At 37.3% G+C, this 18,605-nt stretch overlaps 1 protein-coding gene across 1 annotated transcript; it reads left to right on the top strand.

Moving 5' to 3' along the window:
• Positions 1-6,860: 6,860 nt before the first annotated feature.
• Positions 6,861-18,450, top strand: LOC105043619 (uncharacterized). The gene is made up of 5 exons (XM_010921223.4): positions 6,861-7,235; positions 11,968-12,045; positions 12,125-12,209; positions 16,691-16,779; positions 17,931-18,450. The coding sequence occupies exons 1-5, from the start codon at positions 6,933-6,935 to the stop codon at positions 18,069-18,071; spliced, it is 696 nt and encodes a 231-aa protein (XP_010919525.1). The 5' UTR covers positions 6,861-6,932; the 3' UTR covers positions 18,072-18,450.
• The last annotated feature ends 155 nt before the right edge of the window (positions 18,451-18,605 follow it).

The raw sequence follows: 18,605 nt of genomic DNA, 5'->3' as shown, positions 1-18,605 counted from the left end.
TTGAAGATAATTTCTCTTGGTCCAAAAGTTTTGAGGCTTCAATCTTTCTTAGGATCAGATCTCCTGGACGGAAGACCTTCGGTTTACCTTTTGCATTATAATACTGGGCTACTCTTTGCCGATATGCTGCCATCCGAACTTGAGCTTGTCGTCGAACTTCTGGAAGCAAGTCTAGATCGGCTCTCTGACATTCTGAATTGCTCGGTTCATTGTATTGTTTTACTCTTGTTGATAGTAGTTCGATCTCAAGTTGGATCATCACTTCTGTTCCATAGGTCAGATTAAATGATGATTCTTCCATTGGTATGTGAGGAGTCATTTGATATGCTCATAAGATCGAATATAGTTCTTCCATCTAGAGGTCTTTAGCTTCATTCAGTCTGATTTTAAGTCCATGCAGGATTGTTCGGTTCGTCACTTTCACTTCACCGTTAGATTGTGGATGGTCGACTGATGTGAGTTTGTGTAATATGAAATTTCGCACAGAACTCTTTAAAATTTTGATTGTCGAATTATCGACTATTATCAGTGATGATGGTGTGTGGTAGACCGAATCTGTATATGATTATCGAATTATCGACTATTTCGCACAGAGGTTCAGCTTTCTCTAACTAAATGCCGGAGGAAAAGAACAAAGTATGTCAATTCTCCGTTGTGCGAAGGGTCATAGTGCAACAATTGATGTCAGTTGACTAACCGATTGATATTGTATATTTGCATATTTCTGACATGGTTCACACCTTCGGACAAGTTCAGCTGCATCTTTCTTCATGGTGGGTCAATAATATCCTTATCGTAAGACCTTATAAGTCAAAAATTTGCCCCCAAGTGATTTTCATAAATTCATTTATAAACTTCTTTGAGTGCATAGTCAGCATCTGTCGATCCCAAACACTTCAGTAAAGGAAGAGAGAATAACCTCTTATATAATTGATCGTTCATCAAAATGTATTGTGAGGCCGTCCATCTGAGTCATTTGGTTTCTGAGGAATCTGTAGGGAGAGTTTCATCAGTCAAGTACTGGATAATTAGATCCATCCAGCTTGGCTCATCATTGATTTATAGCACTTCCTCGACTTTATCAATACTCGGTTGTTCAAGACATTCGATGAATGTCTAACCCAGCGAGTTGAAGGAAGTGGTTGCGAGTTGCAAAAGTACATTGGCTCGAGCATCTTCTGTTCTTGAGATATGAAAGATTTCAAAGTACTTTAAGGTTAACATTAGATCTTTCATCTTCTGAAGATACTTCATCATAATGGGATCTCGAGATTCAAATTCATCCTTGACTTGTCCAACAATCAATTGTGAGTCGATAAAGACCTTCAGGCTGTCAATATCAAGCACCTTGGTAATTTTTAAGTTAGATAAGAGTGCTTCATATTCGACTTGCTTATTCGAAGCTTTGAAGTTAAATCGAAAGACATATTCAGTTATAACTCCTTCAAAATTGGCGAGGATGAGACCAGCTCTGCTGCTTTGTACATTAGATGCTCCATTAATATGTATCACCCATGCCGACGTTAAGTCGGGCTCGAAAGTTTCAACTAGCTTTATTTTGTCGTTAGCTCCATCCTCAGGATTATTATCAGGTATTGTATGTTCAGCGATGAAGTTAGCCAGAACGTGCGCTTTCATTGATGGACGTGGACGATATTGTATATCAAATTCGCTAAGCTTTATTATCCACTTTGCCATTCGACCCAATGTATCAGGTCGGCATAAGATTATTTTCAACGGTTAATCTGTCAAGACGACAAAGGGTGTGCTTGAAAGTATGGACAAAGTCGCTGTGATGATATGATCAGAGTGTAGATCATCTTCTTCGCTCTTGAATATCTTACTTCAGCATTGTGAAGCACCTTACTAGTATAGTATATCGATTGTTGAATTTAGTTTTTATCCTTCATTGATGGACATAGACGATATTGTATATCAAATTCGCTAAGCTTTATTACCCACTTTACCATTCGACCCAATGTATCAGGTCGGCATAAGATTGTTTTCAACGGTTAATCTATCAAGATGATAATAGGGTGTGCTTGGAAGTATAGACAAAGTCGCTGTGATGATATGATCAGAGTATAGATCATCTTCTTCGCTCTTGAATATCTTACTTCAGCATTGTGAAGCACCTTGCTAATATAGTATATCGATCGTTGAATTTAGTTTTTATCCTCTTGAACGAGTACCAAACTAACTGCCTCCATCGATATCGCCAAGTAGAGATACAAAATTTTTCTGACCTTTGATTTTGTAAGCAATGGTGGAGATACAAGATATCTTTTCAGATCCTTGAAAGACTGTCGGCACTCGTCTGACCATGAGAAATCTTTTGCTTGCCTCAAGATTTTGAAAAAAGATAAGTATCTTTCTATCGATCTTGAGATGAATCGACTGAGTACGATGATCTTTTTATTGAGCTGTTGTATCTCTTTCTTAGAACTAGGATGCTTCATATTGATGATAGTATTTATTTTTTTGAGATTGGCCTCAATTTCTCGTTATGATATAAGAAATCTCAAAAATTTTTTAGAAGTTACTCCGAATGCATACTTAGTCAGATTCAACTTCATCTGATGTCGTCGAAGTGTACCGAAGGCTTCTTCTAGATTCCGAATATGATCCATAGTTTGAGAGCTTTTCACCATTATGTCATCTATATAAACTTTCATATTTCGCCCGATCTATGTCTTGAAGATTTTGTTAACTAACAATTGATATGTAGCTCCAGCATTTTTTAAACTGAAAGGCATTACTTTATAACAGTATATGCCTTTATCGATTATAAAGGCCGTGTGCTCCTCATCTTCGAGTGCCATCCAAATTTAATTGTAGCCTGCAAAGACATCCATGAAGCTTAAAATTCGGTGCTCCAAAGTTGTATCAACTAGTTGATCAATTTTTGACAATGAAAAATTATCTTTCGGACAAGCTTCATTCAAATTCGTATAGTCGATGTAGATTCTCTACTTGCCATTAGCTTTTCTCACCATCACTATGTTGGTGAGCCAATCAGGATAGGTAGCTTTTCTGATGATGTCAGTTGCGAGTAGCTTGTCAACTTCTTCATTGATGATCTTCTGTCTTTCAGGAGCAAAAAGCCTTTTCTTTTGTCTCACCGACTTAACTTTTGGATCAATGTTTAGCCGATAAGTTATTACCTTTGGAGGAATACCTGGCATGCCAGTAGTCGACCAAACAAAAATATCGACGTTCGCTCAGAGTAGATTTATTAGCTGTTGCCGCTCCGGACCAAGCAGCTATGATCTAATTTGGACCGTCTTCTCAGGATCCTCTTCTTTTAATGGGATGGAAACTAGTTGCTCGGCTAGTTCACCTCTTTCTTTATTTTCTTTTTAGTTTAATTTATCAACGAACAAAGAGTCTTCAGATTGATTATTTTGTATGAAAATTAGGAAGCAGCATCGGGCAAGTAGTTGATCGTCATGCATCTCTCCGACTCTATTTCTTATCGAGAATCAGACTAGTAGATGATAAGTTGAGACTACTGCTCTCAGAGCATTAAGTTCAGATCATCCGAGTATGGCATTATAAGTCGAGAAAACTCGGACAATCATGAATGTCACAAAAATAGTACTCTATTGTGGTTCAGTTCCTGCAGTTAATGGGAGAGTGATTTCTTCTTCTACAATAATCGTATCTCCAGTGAAACTGACTAATGGCGTCGAGATTTTTTTGAGTCGATCAGTCGGTAGTCATATTCGGAAGAAAGTCGAGTAAAACAAAATATCCGTCAAGCTTTCATTATCCATTAAATTTTTTTTTACATCATAATTTACTATCGTTGTCGAAACAACGACAGCATCATCGTGGAAAGTTTGTATTCTCCAAACATCATCTTTCGAAAAGATAATTATATTGTCAAGTCGTCGTTTCTTCGCCGACTCTTCTTCAGAAGTTGCCTCCAGTTCTTCTGTCATCCAAAAATCATATTGATTACTCTCACCATTGGTCGATTATTGAGTCTCCTCAGTTTGTTGCTAAGGTTGTTGATCGGTGGGAGGTTGAGTCGGTCGATCACATCGAAATTTTTCGAGGTAGCATCATCGAATCAGAGCCTCTATCTCATCCCTGAGCTGGATATAGTGTTCGGTATCGTGATCATGATCACAATAGAACCGACAGTATTTCTTCCTGTCTCGACTCCTCGATGGTGCTTTTATTGGTAGGGGGTGTTGTAAGTACTCCTCTCCTTCAATCTCTATTAGGATCTGCGCACGGAGAGCAGAGAGAGGAGTGTAGGAGTCATACCTGCCATAGCTGCTTGGTTTCAGACTCCGTCATCGGAGTGAAGCTCGCTTATTGATAGTCGGCCTACTTGATTTGGCCGGAGCTTCACTTTTCTTTTATTTCTTCTTCTGACCTTTTCCATCTGTCTGGCATCGATTAGAAGCAGCTTCATCCGCGTGAATGTACTTGTACGCGTGCTTTAGAAATTCAGCATAGATCTGAGGGAGAGTCTTGTCTAAAGAGTAGGTGAATCTCGATCCCCTCATATCCCTTTTTATGGTCGATATGGCCATATCTTCATTGACGTCCCTGACCTCAAGTGTGGCCGCATTAAATTGGACCACAAAATCTCTCAAAGTCTCTGTCTCACTATGCTTGATTGAGAAGAGACTGTATGATGTTCGTGGCGGCCTTCGGCTAGTGCTGAAGTGGGCCACGAAAAAATGCTCAAGCTACTCGAAAGAGTTGACGCTCTCCGACTGAAGCCTGAAATACCAGGCTCGAGCAACCTTCCGAAGAGTTGCCAGGAAGCCAATGCATAAAAGAACGTCGGTTGTCCTCTAAATCATCATGGGAGCCTTATAGCTCTCCAGATGGTCGATCAGATCAGTGGAGCCATCGTATGACTCCATCTGCGGCTCTTGAATCGAGAGAGAATCGGTTCATCCAAGATGCATCGAGAGAGAGACTTGGCAGTGTGGAAGTTGTAGTCATTGGAAGACTTCCGACCTTCCATCTGAAGTCAGGCAAGCTGACGATCAATTTCTCTGAACTTACGTTCGTAGTCGTCAAGCCACCGTTGCTGAAAAATTTCCAGAGTAGAATCCCCTAAAGAGCTTGAAGGAGAAGTAGAGGGTGTCCGCGGTCGTTTTCTCTTCCTGGTACTGTGTAGATGGAAAGAAGAGGGAGAACACCGTGAATGATGGGTGGCACGATTGAAGTGCCTAAAATGCGGTTGCCCATCTCGATGGGAGTGTCGAGACGGTCGCCGCTCTGGAGATGAGAAGAGTGAGCATCATAGAGGACGGTAGCTGTACCTGGATGGCACTAACTGAGCCATCGGCTGTTCCATCGGTGGCTGTTGCTGCTGCTGGAGGTTTTGAACTGCCTCCGTCAAAATCTTCATTTACTGTATGAGTGCAACAATCTGTGTGTCTGTGATGATCACAGGATGCGAAGAACTGGGCTCTAATACTGGAGGTGGGGAAAAAACATCTTCGCAATGGAAAGACTACCTCATTGATCCAGTTGAGTGTTGAACTCTGATTTTCGGTATGGTTGATTGTAGTCTTTCCCTATCTGACGTGCCAATCTGTTGCGGCCAATCCTCTGTTGCGCCCGTCGTCGGTGAATATCACCTGCAAAATGAAGTCCTCATTGATCGGAATTATGTTCGGCGGGGACCTCCGATGCTTAAGTCAGAGAGAGGGTTGGTGAACAGCAGATAAAGAGAATTTGAAATGACAGTCTTCGCCCAAAATTGCCTTACCCGTGCTGTTCCTTTACCTCCCTTTTTATAGATGATTCTGATGTAATTGTCGAGCACGTGGTCCCACTTTTTATGGTGCTAAATTATCGGGCCATAATCATAGAGTTAATGAATTGTTTATTCCTACTAATGACTGTGACACGTAGTCGATAACTGTTCATAACGGTTAGGATATATTGAGAAGATAGACCGACTATATGTCGGTAATAGTGATAAGTCAGTAGTCTTAGAGATTCGAATGAGCATCGATCGATAATTCTGATATACTGATGGTCTTCGGTCGGAGGTTAACTAAATTGTATATTACTGATTGATAGTAGCCGACTGTCGGTCGGTCAATGATTGTGAGTCGATGTAATATATTCATTCGATCGATATAGAGTCGGAGTCGGAGGTCGGTTGTATTATCCCAACAGTTGGTAAAAAAATTACTTTAAAAAATAATATTAAAAAAAAATTACTATGTTTAGTTAGTAAAAATTTTATATAGAAATATGATCAAATTTATAAATATATTCTTAAACATAAAATAATTTTATAGTACTAAGATAGTATTTTCATCTCTAATTAATTTTTATATAATGACTATAATCATATTTCTCTTTACATAATGTAATTTCTATTTTAATTTTTTTACAAAAAATTTTTATTGAATATATTTAAAAAATATAAAAATAAATTTAATGATTACATATATAGTTTTATTTAAAATATTTTTATCAAGTATGAATTACCACCATTCAAAAATTTATTAAATACCAAACCTTCTATGATATTTATTTTATTTTCTCTCTCAAAAAAATAAAGATGGGACTCATTATGTTTTTTATCATCATTTTTTTATTTTTTATATTAAATATAATAATTTGATATAAAATTTATTTTTTTATATTAGATTTTCTCCTATCAAACGATCTTTAATGCAAAAAAAGTAATATATTCTGATGGTCATTTACAAGCATAATAGTCAGACTACAGATTTGATCCCAACAACGGCCTTTACTTGGAGACCCTTTGGTTAACCCACAGACATCACGGCCCCTCTCAAAACCATCAAAGTGGCATCATGTCCGTCATTTAAAAACCTAAATCCCTTAATTACGACGTATATGTATGTATCTTTAATTAAAACGGGGGTTTTGGGTGAGATCACGGTGGGGGAGCAGCGAGAAAGATCAAAGCCACTGTCATGGATTCGCTGGGGAAGCTGGAGGCAGTGCAGACCCGCATCCTCCAACGCATAACGGAACTGGAGCTCTCCCTCCAGACCCAGCGAGTGTCCTCTCTCTCCATCTCTCCCGATTCCGATGCCGCTGCTACCAGCGGCGGCGAGACCACGGAGGCGCGCCTCGCGGCCATATTGCGGGCCCGCGGCGTCCAGGACTTCCAGTTCAAGCGAGTGCCTCTCGATTACTATGACAGGAGCTTGGAGGCCAGGAGGGAGATCCTCGACGCCCCTTCTATCTACCATCTCTGCAAGAGCATTGTCATGGTACTGTCTTTGCTGACCATCATTAAATGCTCTTCGTTGGCATTTCATCAAACAGCTTTCGTTCCAGATGTGAATGGTTGAAACGCTTTGTTTTTTAACTTTTTTACGGATCAGTAGGAACGCAAACGGAGTAAATATATGAAAGCAAAAGATTTACGTGATTGAACGAAATTTGTTCTTCGCGTCTATCTAGGGTAGCAACGGTTATAAATAAGGTAGTAGAAGTCTATCTTCTCCTCAAACACACCCTCTGGCCAGGCTCATGGTCTAAATCCAATAAAATCCGGTCATGGATACCATGATCAGCTCATGGTCAACTCCAAATAGACGCGTGTTGCAGGGTACCTTGGAACTCATAGACCTTCGGCCCACCCATCATATACCTCTCCCTGCAACATATGGGAGGCATATGATGTGATACTTTTTCTTCATTTTGTCACCTCAAGATTGCAAATGCTTTCTTCATTTTCTTCAACCAAATTTAGTCTGTAAGGGTTCCCCTTGAAAGTCAGTGGGAGCAGTCTCTTAAACTTTGAGATATCATCACGCCACCCCTGATGAGCCCCATGTCCTGCTACTTCTCTTGCGTCTGCTGTTGTTGATGCATCTGTTGCTGTTGTAGCTGTTGTTGCAACTGCAAGACTCCAATTAATGTTTGTATTAGTTGGAGCATTGAAGCATTCGAGGCTGTTGCTGCTCTGCTTGGATGTTCCTAGCAGGATCATTGACACCCTCCTGTTGGTTGGTACTACTGGTCTGCTGGTTCCAAGGCTCCTAGTAACACTGTTGGAAACACTTTTCATTCAATACAGTGGCATTTTAACGTAACCAATCAGATAGCAGCACAAATGCACAATACAAATTTGCAAATTTATCAGGTAAAATAAAATGTTACATTTTGGGAGATTGAGAGAAAAATCCTAATATGTTGCATGGTTCAATGTTAGCCAAAATGGTTCCAAATTTATTTATATGAAAGCGGACATGAACTCAAAGAAGGTAATACGCTCTCAATAATATATATTAGTAAAGTACTTATTAGGCAACGGGTTTGAAAATTGAAGGAGAGATGTGCTTGTGGGAGTTGTTGCTGATCCATGCTTAGGATATTACAGGAAAAATTCTGTAGAACGAGCATAAGACCTACAATGTTGTATGGTTTAGAATGTAGAGTAATGAAGAGGCACCAAAAAAAAGACATGAAAAATGATGGCGTTAAAACTAGAAAGGACAGGACGAGGAATTAATATATTATAAGAGCTCTAGTAGTTACATGAATCGAGAACAAGGTGATAAAGAATTGATTGAAATGGCATGGGCATGTGCATGCCAATGGGCAATCTGAGGGGTTGGCCAGCATTGATTTATAAAATATTTGGCTAGGTCTCTTCATAAATCTCGATATGCTCGTTATGAGCTTGGTACTTTGACAACCGTACCCTAAAAGATCCAAACCAACTGAAGGAGGAAGTGTACGAGGCTAACCGTCTAGCTTTTTCTATACTTCTTCTTCCTTCTCCTCCTTTCCATCTCTCTCTATCCATATATCTACCTATATAATATGTATGTATGTATATGTATGTGTGTTTGTGTGTATGTATGTATGGATGTGTATATGTGTATATATATGTGCATGCATGCCTGCCTGTGTATATATATGTGTGTGTGTGTGTGTGTGTCTGTGTGTCTGTGTGTATGTCTGTAATCTTGTAAGGCTAATATATTTTCTCAAAAGTCAGATTTTCCTTTTTCTTCATCTCTATCTTCTTACTTTATGTATTATATCCATGCAGGAAAATATATTTGAACAAAGTAGGTTGTATTAGAAAATTATGGATATTATTATCTCTGTTCTCTAACCATCTCAAAGCATTGGTGTATGAGTTGTTCTTCTGCATGTGTGTAACTGGTGTGGTCAATCCATTAGATAAAAGTTCTAGAATGAGTTTAAAATCTCAAACGTGCCAACAAGCTTCCATGTGGTCCATGTTCACATAGTAGTGTCAGATTTTTATGATTTTATATTGATAAGGGAAATCTCCCCAATTTATAATATTGTTATTTTATGGTACATTGTCAAACTTCAGAATTTTTGGATTTTCTATCATTTTCAGGCATAGTCTAGTGGCACTTTCATTTCTGCCTTTTTTTTATAGGTTCTATGTATCATTCTTGAGTCCTTTAGCCAGTAGGCTCGAACATTAGCATCCATTTCATATGTCATACATGTCGATAAGCTTCATTCTGATTGATCTTGTGCAACATGTGAGTAAAAGAGGGTTAAGGCATGACATGGATGGGATCCTGTGCAGCATTCTTGTTTATACGATATTTGGATGATGGGTCTCATCTCCATAAGTTTTGTGTGTCCCAGATGGACAAGCCAACCAAGCAGCTGATTGGCTTGCATGTTCTGCAACCTCTCTTTCTATACCTAATGGTTGGGGAACTGTGATACACCCAACCTTGAGGGTCCTTGTCCGTATAGATAGCGCACCTTGTACTTACTATAGGAATAAACAAGCACTCCTACATACCGGGAAAAACAAAGGTCAGAGGAGGATAAAAGTGATATCTGCTAACTCTTTTGTAATACAACATGATTATTACTTTATATTTAAATATAGGTTAATATATATTTATTTTTTATAATCTTAATAATGATGTAATTTTGCTGTGTTAATATTACTTAGCCTGGATAAAACCAATATATAGTAAAATACTCACTCAATAGTTATTTTTAATTGTCTCACTAACTTGAGGACTCAATCATTTGCATGCCTATGAAAGGCATTTGAAATTTTAAATTACAATATATATAAAAAAAATATTCTTGAATATCTTTATTTTGATATTTGCATATTTTTGTTTTAGAACACACTTTAGCTTGTTATTTATAAGACCTTCAAGAAAATCAAGACTTGAGACATGTTAATCAAAAATTCCATAACATAATTTTCTTTTATAGTAGGACATTATGCTTCTAGAATTGGATATGCTTGCCTATCTTCTTTAATGAAAATTAATAGGTTTCTGGAACTTTCAACCACGGCTTATAAGATATTAATTTAAATAAACTCGGCTTTAGTTTTTTACTGTAAGCCATTTCTATTTTATCTATATTTTACCATTTAATTACCTTAATATTAGACCTAGAATCATGATTTTGTGTACAAACTCAATTATTTGATTAATTTCAAAGCACCCTCAGCGAAGTACACATAATATTATAGTTTAGATAAAATGTTTAAATATGGATTGTTGAAGGATTTATATCATAAGATAAAGTAGCCAAAGTCTAAATATAAACTTCAATACGTTTTATTTGTTTAAGTATTAGCTTTATGTGATCTTAGTCTCAACTAACCTTGATTTTAACCTAATCCATCTTTAATGCCTTGATCTTTTATTTGTAAGTTCTCTTACCATATCTAGACCAAACTCCATGCACTTGATATTAACCTTGAACCTAATTTGATCATAACCATCTCTACTATTACAATAGAAGGCATCGTGACCAAACTCTCACTCTGTAATTAGATTGTTTACTTTTTAGCCAGACTTTTTTTTTTCTTTGTTTGGAATGATGTGTCCTAATGTAACTAGAGTGAAGAATAAAAGGACTGCCTTTCTCTACCCAATCAAAAAGAAAGCCCATTACCCAGTTATGGTCTTGATAGTTTTGGGTCCCAAGAGTGGCAAAATAGGGGCAGACCTAACCTTTCTTTTTCAACATAAAGTGGCTATCCCGTGACTCGAACCCATGACATTGCACTTGTCAGCCCAAGCCTTTCATCATTGCAGCAAGAAATGGTTCCTTCTCTACCCTATCAAAAATAGATAAAAATGGAGAATTTCAAGAAAGGAAGCTGAATATGTTATGGGTCAGTAAAGGAGAGAGAAACTGATCATAGTTTTATGCTGACTCTATTTTTTCTATAATATTCTTTTCTCTTTGTAGATCACATGCATTGCACATGCTAATAGTTATTGTGGGACCCATGCATGTGTTTGGTCCCATACTATTTATGCATTGGGGAGGTCTGTGTTCTTAAGTAGGGCCATGAACCCTAATTAGTAACCTTTCAATTATCCCCTTTAGATGAGATCCTAAGTTATTACAAATGGTATCAGAGCCCACCTGGCCCAAGCCCATGTGGACTAGAGGACACTACAACACGGGCCTTTTTGGGATTGATCGTGAGTTGGTCATGGTGTTTTTGTTTCTGATTGGACTTATCCATGGTGAAGATGTTAGGTCTTAAAGGAACGAGTGCGTAAGAACCCATGTAGGTGTGTTTCCATCCCATACTGGTTGTGCCTTGGAGAGGTTTTGGGTACTTAAGGATAAAGACCCTAATTAGTAACTTTTTGGCTGATTTTTTTGGGTGAGGTCCTGGGTAGTTACAATTTTGTTAAAAAAGAGAAAATGAAAGGCATGGAAACTTTTTCCTTAAAAAAAAAAAAAGAAAAGAATAAGACGAACATGAAAACTTTCTTATTACCTCAATCATCTAATTATCCTTTTTGTTACTATATCCGATTTGATAAATGTAGATTATTTTCTTAAAATTATTTTATTAAATAATATAATGAGAACAATAACATAGGAATAGATGAGTTGGAGAAGCATGCTAATACACATCTTTTTAGTTCTTTATAATGTATTTTTGGCACATGGGATGTGGGCCTTGATTCAATTTATGTGACTAACTTCTATTTTTCTCCTCAGGTTAATACCCAAGCTCCTGCTAGCATTACTGATTGCAATGACCGCAACAATTCAAAGTACTACATTGTTGTCATTCAGGTACATGTTTCTCTGTTGTACTAATCAGTGCCCCTTCTGTTAAATCATTTTTAGTTAGTTAACATTTATTTTATTTCAGTATGTGGCTAAACTTAATGCTGAAAATATGAAGAACTTTCTTTATGCACTCAACGACAAGAAGATACCAAAGAAGAGATTCAACAGTAAGTTTGCCTTTGCATGTCTTTTTATTGGATAAAATTAATTTGTTTAAGTCATTTGGAGATGCTAATTCATTTATGTAATGATTATTTAGCATGTCTACCTTTTTATAATCTTATTTACCCTCTCAACATTGTTTTATTGGTAAGCTGAGACATTTTAAGCTTGAATGATGCATGCATACGATACTTTTAGCAGAAAACTATAAACATGTTAAAATACATAATATCATATTGCAAGGTTTTACATCTTGGTGGGATAGGGGACCTTTTGGTCGTCCCGTCCCATTTCTATAAGAAAACGGTACTGAGACAGGTTCGCGACTCCGAAAACCATCCACACAGGGAGAGAAGGAAGAGGAAAGAAGGAAAGGAAGAAAAGGTTTAGAAAGGAAAAAATGGAAGGAAAGAAGAAGAAAAATGAAAAAAAGAATGGAAGGGAGAAGAGAAGGAAGGAAAAAGAAAAGAAAGGAAGGTAGAAGAAAATATAGAAAAGAAGTAAAGAAAGAAAAAAATAAAAGAAAGAAAGAAAGGAAGAAGGAGAGAAAAATAGAGGATATCTATCGGGACGCATGATCGGGATTGCCGTTGTGACAAGATAGGACAACAGGGCATCCTGTTTCATGGAGAAATCGAGATGCCTTTGTCCTACAGGATTTAAAACTTTGTCATATTAATTGATAACAAGTCTAAATTATCAGAACATTGAATAAGTAACCAATAAAATTAAAAGGAACAGGAAGCTGTGGTGTTACTTTGCGTGTACACATAAAAAGCAAAGAAAGGAAAAAAAAAATCGCTCTCTGCTCCCAGTATTAAATCATATGAGATGATTAACTGGCAGTTCAAATTTCTATACAATCATGCCTTTTGGTCACATTGACGTACTTGTGATGTCCAACTTATATGTTAGAAAATTGTGGTATGCAATTTAATTTTCAATAAGTTCTCCTAATAATTATCTGGATCTTACTTGTAGAATGTTTTTTTTTTTTTACATTAACATTCCGCTAAACTAATGAGAGATCTTTTCTGCATGTCATGTTTTGATCCCTTAGTGGATAATTAGGATGAAAAAATTAAGATTTTGGTGGTGAATTTAATCTTTATATAGTAGAAGCTGTATCAGAAATTCTACTTTGTCATAAGAGTCCTCATCACCATTTCACATCTTATCATTTCCTTCTTATTTTCAAGTTCTACAAATGATCTATGAATCAAGTATTTAACTTGCTTTTCACCACAGAACTTGTCAAGATATCTTAGTACTGATATTTCAGTTTAGACTTTAGATTAACAATCTACAGATATCTGTTTGGGCAACAGAGACAAAGATAAAAGAGGCCAATATAGTTTAGTAATCCAGTGGTTTGACAGAACCATACTAGTGAAGTTGGAGTACTCACCTGCACAAACAAGTTTCACTAAACTTAGTCCTATCCATTCTTGGCTTTGACCTTTTCTAAGAATCAGTGCAGAACCAATTCTAAAATTATGTTACTGCTTATCTTTCCATGTCAGATCAGAGTCAGACAGGAAGGAACACAATTTTTTTGTTGTTGCCATTGCCTCTCATACATAGTAGTTTCAAGACACATGCATCGGACCAATTTCTATACAAGAATGCTTGAAGGGAAAACAAAATCTAAAGAAGAGGAAAAAGAGGGGGAAGAGACTATAAGTGGTGATTTATCCTCCAATGCCTGGTCACCTTTAGTTTGCCTCTTTCACTTTTTATTTGTTCTTTGTGAGGCAAATGTATTAACCTATATAAGACCTTGCTCTTCCCTCTTTTGTACCGTACGAGCTGAAAATCTCCTTACTAGGGTGCCGCCTTGCTTGCTTCAAAATCTCCAAGGAAACTCAGCGATGACTTGTCACACTCATGTCAACTCCAGAGTAAATCAACCTTGGAGTTGCTAACCTGTTGCATAAACTTAAATTTTGCAGCCAATGAAATTGGTTTTTGACCTATTGATTGGCTTTTACCTTTCCTGGCTTCTTTTGACTGCGATTGTCTTGATTAGGTAGCCTTACCAATTCAAACTGTGAAAAGATTATAAACGGATCATATTCTGATCAACAGCACCAACTGTATTATATGGGATAAAGTTTGTCGCCGAAGGCTTAACTGTTTAAGCCCTCTCTTCCTTCTCACATTTGTTGGCGTTAGCCGCAATTTTCTTTGGGACATTCATCCACAGATGATGGCTAACTGCACAAAGTGAGAAGCAAAAATGTTCTTCAGTAATACTGTCAGGACTCAAGTCGTGTAGTTGTGCTACCAAACCAAATATAACAAGTGGTGGGTTATTGAGCTAAGCAAAGGATAAATGTCATAAATCTTAATGAATTCCGGCTAACTGCACAAAGTGAGAAGCAAAAATGTTCTTCAGTAATACTGTCAGGACTCAAGTCGTGTAGTTGTGCTACCAAACCAAATATAACAAGTGGTGGGGTATTGAGCTAAGCAAAGGATAAATGTCATAAATCTTAATGCATAGAATTCGATTTCAGCATCTTTTGAGATTTTGAAAAGAGTTTTTGCTAACAAGTTTTTCAAAAGACTTGCCTTTTTAAAAACATTGTATGATGAAAGTTGTAATCTTTGCCTTCCGGGAAGTCATTGTCTATCATTGGCCTCTATTGTAGAATCAGTCAGCGGAGCCTAAGAGGCAGTGTTTTACCCTATGGCGGATGTCGGCTATTTGAATAAAAACCTGCAGTGGGTCATCAGCTTGTAATGTGCCTTCTTCCACTCAGCATTATCTGATCAAGGCACAATGGGGTCATTTATACAACAACATTTCCCCTGCATGATTTAAGCCAATGATGAAAAGCCTTTGCTATCATCAATCTTTTTGTGCATGTAAATGGATAAATATCCAATTTTGTTTGTTTTCAATTACCTTAAAGCAGTCTTATCATTATCTCAGATCTTCTATGCAACTTGACTTACTAGATTGTTGGTTAAGTCTCCCTCTTGTTATGGTCTGGTAATCTTAGGTGTCCCTTATTTCTCTTTCATAGTATGGGGAACCCATTCAACCTTCAACTTGGTATTCTTATATCATTCTTTTTAGGTGGTGATCAATTACATCATATGCTTGGCGGTAAGCAAGTTTTTAAATATAGACTAAATGGATATCCCATATATAGTGAAGTATTATGGATCTAACTTTACTAATGATTTGATCCAATGGTAAGCCAATATAAAATGGATCGTCTTAAATATCTTCCCATTACTTCCATCAATGTACTTTGTTGGTCTTTCTTTTCTAATTCTTCAACCAGAATCAAAAACCCCCTTCTTCAGAGCCGCAACCAGTAGGTTATACATGCCCAAAGGCCCCAAAGAATCACAAATTGTTTTGACCTTATTTTATCCTTTGTTGATGCTAGTCTTAAGCTTTTGTACAAACAGTCTTCTGGTTTTCCACATTGACGTCACCAACTTTGCTCTGCTCATCTTTTGTGTATATTCTCATCTCAAATGCATTGAAATATTTCCTCCACTCTCTTTGGTGTTCAAGGATCTTGAAAGACACCATGGGAGTGTATCTGCTTCACCTGTTGTAGTTTGAACTTTCTCTGACATTCCCATGTGTCACTCAGGATGAGGTAAAAGTTCAGTTAGAGAAACTCCTAGTTTTCCAGTCAAGTTACATCCTTGCCTCAGGACGTAATGACAACTCATTTCCTGTGCTCTTTTTTGGTCTGAGTTAACCAGAACCTATATTTCTATAAACATCCATGATTCTAATGAAATTATCATCCAGTCCGTAGGCTTTCTGTTTAACATTATACAATCTGCGGGGAGCGAGCACAGGGACAACTGGTTGTCTCACATCCAATAGACTTTGGTATCTCATTTAGAAAGATCCTTTAGTGATTTTATCCTGTTATTTCCAAACTTCTATGTAGAATGAAAAAATCATGAGTATTCTAAGTTGCATCATCAAATGTATTCTCCAGTAGTTAAAGAATATGAAATTTTCATTTTCTTACTCATATAACTTTTTAGGGTAGCATATGCAAGAAAGAGGATATCAATCAATCACCCAATATCTCATGCCTATCTGAGTAATTCGCTGATTCAAAATCAAAAGTCAATTATATGAAATTCTAGATTTAGCTTTTTTTTTTTTTTTGCTGGCAATATGTGCTATTCGTGGATGAACATGCATATGTTTATTGAAGAAAGTAAAATTTCTCATTGTTAACAGATTTGAACAATATATATGTGAGCTATGTTTTGAAAATGTTTGGTAAGCCAATTTGGCTAGGTCGCTTAGATCTGCTGACGACTTGATTAAACCTTTGATGCCCATGAGTGTCTTTATTCCTATCATTATTACGACTGCTAAATTTTCTATCTACAACTTATCTAGAGGTGTATTTTCATTTTATGAAGACACTTAGCTTTAGTTAATAGAATGTTGTGCAAAAATGTTGCTAATTTCAGACTATTTTTCTTGATACAGTGAGGTTGGCACCAGAAGAGGAGTCACTCAAACTAACTGGATATGTGCATAATGCAGTGACATGCATTGGCATGGAAGCAGACATTCCGGTAATCAAAACTTTGTCATCTTGTTCATAGAGTTTGCTAAATCTTATAATTTACATCTGTTTGGTACACTGCTATGATGTTAAGAATCCAGAAATTCTGTATGATATCGAATGCAAGTGAAAGAAAAAGTGAAGTAGAAATTTTTCATGAACTCGATCAAGCCTATCACTGTTGTGAATATAACAGGACCAGAAGAGGTGTTTAGATGCACATCATGCTATCTGTGCACAATTCCACATGTAGACATAAGTTGTTTTTGAAATAGTATGTTGAAGCAGGTGTCTGTATGGTTATCAAAATTGGAGTTTGAGTCATTGCAAAAATCTTAGCATTGCACAATAATGTGGTCTCTTAAGCTTTTTGTCTGGTCCTCCCTTCCCCAGTTTATTTTTAGCTAATCAGTCTTCTTTTTCACCCACGTGGGGAATGTCATATGGATAGGGCAGCTAAGAACGCAGACCCTTCTTGGTATTAGGCTTCATGGTTATTTTTCTTGATGACGAGGACAACCATGCTTGCCTGGATCTCTTACCTATTTGATGGGTCTATTTTATAATCAGTTATTGGGATTTGTTAGGTGCATGAAATTCTGAGAAGCCAGATAGCAAGGCTTCGAGGGAAAAGTAATGATGCCTGAACTTCTCATAACAGCAGAGATTCATCTATATGTTATCTGAAAGCAACAACTTTGTTTCTGGAAGGGTCAAATTTAGTGTGACTGATCAGTTAACTATACCCTCCCTGCTTTTTTAATATTTTCTTTATAATAAGTCTCATGTTTATTAACTTTAGCTTGCACGTGTAGTGAGAGGAAGCAGGAAACTAAAGATGATAAGATGTGGATGTTTTGACCTTCGAATCAATGAATACTTCAAAATCACTATACTCAGTATCCTCATGGCATGTTTTGTAGAAATGCATTGGCTTTATTCTAATAATGAAAGGAAGCAGGGAAGATTTGGACGTTTTGGCATCTTTTGGATTAATGCTGCTTTAAAATCAATATTGCTCAATATCCTGATGGCATGTTTGTAGAAATGCATAGACTTCTTACGCTTGGCTCGTAACAGTTCCATGGCTTAGTCTTTAAATATCTTTTCAGCTTTATAACCTTTTTTACTAAATGATTAATGTATGGGATTATATTTCAGGTAATATTGGACGAAGCAATAGCAAAGTTGGACCCAGATTTCTTCTGGTTGGGAGGCGGGGAAGTTGATCTCAAGCTTGGGATCAGGACCTCCCAATTTATAAGCGCTATCAATCCCTTTGTGATGAGCTGTAGTTCATGATGCCCTCCAACATAGAAAGTTAAGAAACCGACATCCACCCCATGTGCTGGTGGGTGATCTTGACCATCTGATTCCACTGGAAACACCCTCATCGGGTTTGCTGTTGAATTCGGGCCGGGATGTTTGTCTTTAATAAAGCAGGCATTTCTTTTATCCCATTCATCTACGCTTATTGCATTGTTTTATGGCGAGGGTTCCAATTTGAGGAGTCGATTGTTAGTTTAATGCGACTTCCAGGGAGCAGTCTTGGAAGTCATGAAACTATTGTCTCCGGATGTACTTGGAATATGGAGTTTTAGTGGACCATCTCTTTGTAATTTGGACCCTAATTGCACATGGGTCACTTCCTGCGTTTTGAAAGAAAAGGCACGAAGTAATATATATTGTGTTACGAGGTCGAATGGTGCAGTGCATACTTGATTAATTTTCACTGCATCCGTCAACTCCCCTAGCAAGGGCATGGTGCCAGATGGTTGGTTTCTTTTTATCGGATCTTTGCACCACATGAATGCTATCTATATCTTTGGTATTAGG

The sequence above is a fragment of the Elaeis guineensis genome, chromosome 4 (genome assembly GCF_000442705.2).
Source record: "Elaeis guineensis isolate ETL-2024a chromosome 4, EG11, whole genome shotgun sequence".
NCBI lineage: Eukaryota > Viridiplantae > Streptophyta > Magnoliopsida > Arecales > Arecaceae > Elaeis > Elaeis guineensis.
The sequence above is the reverse complement of the archived record's forward strand: the minus strand, read 5'-3'. Positions and strand labels throughout refer to the sequence as shown.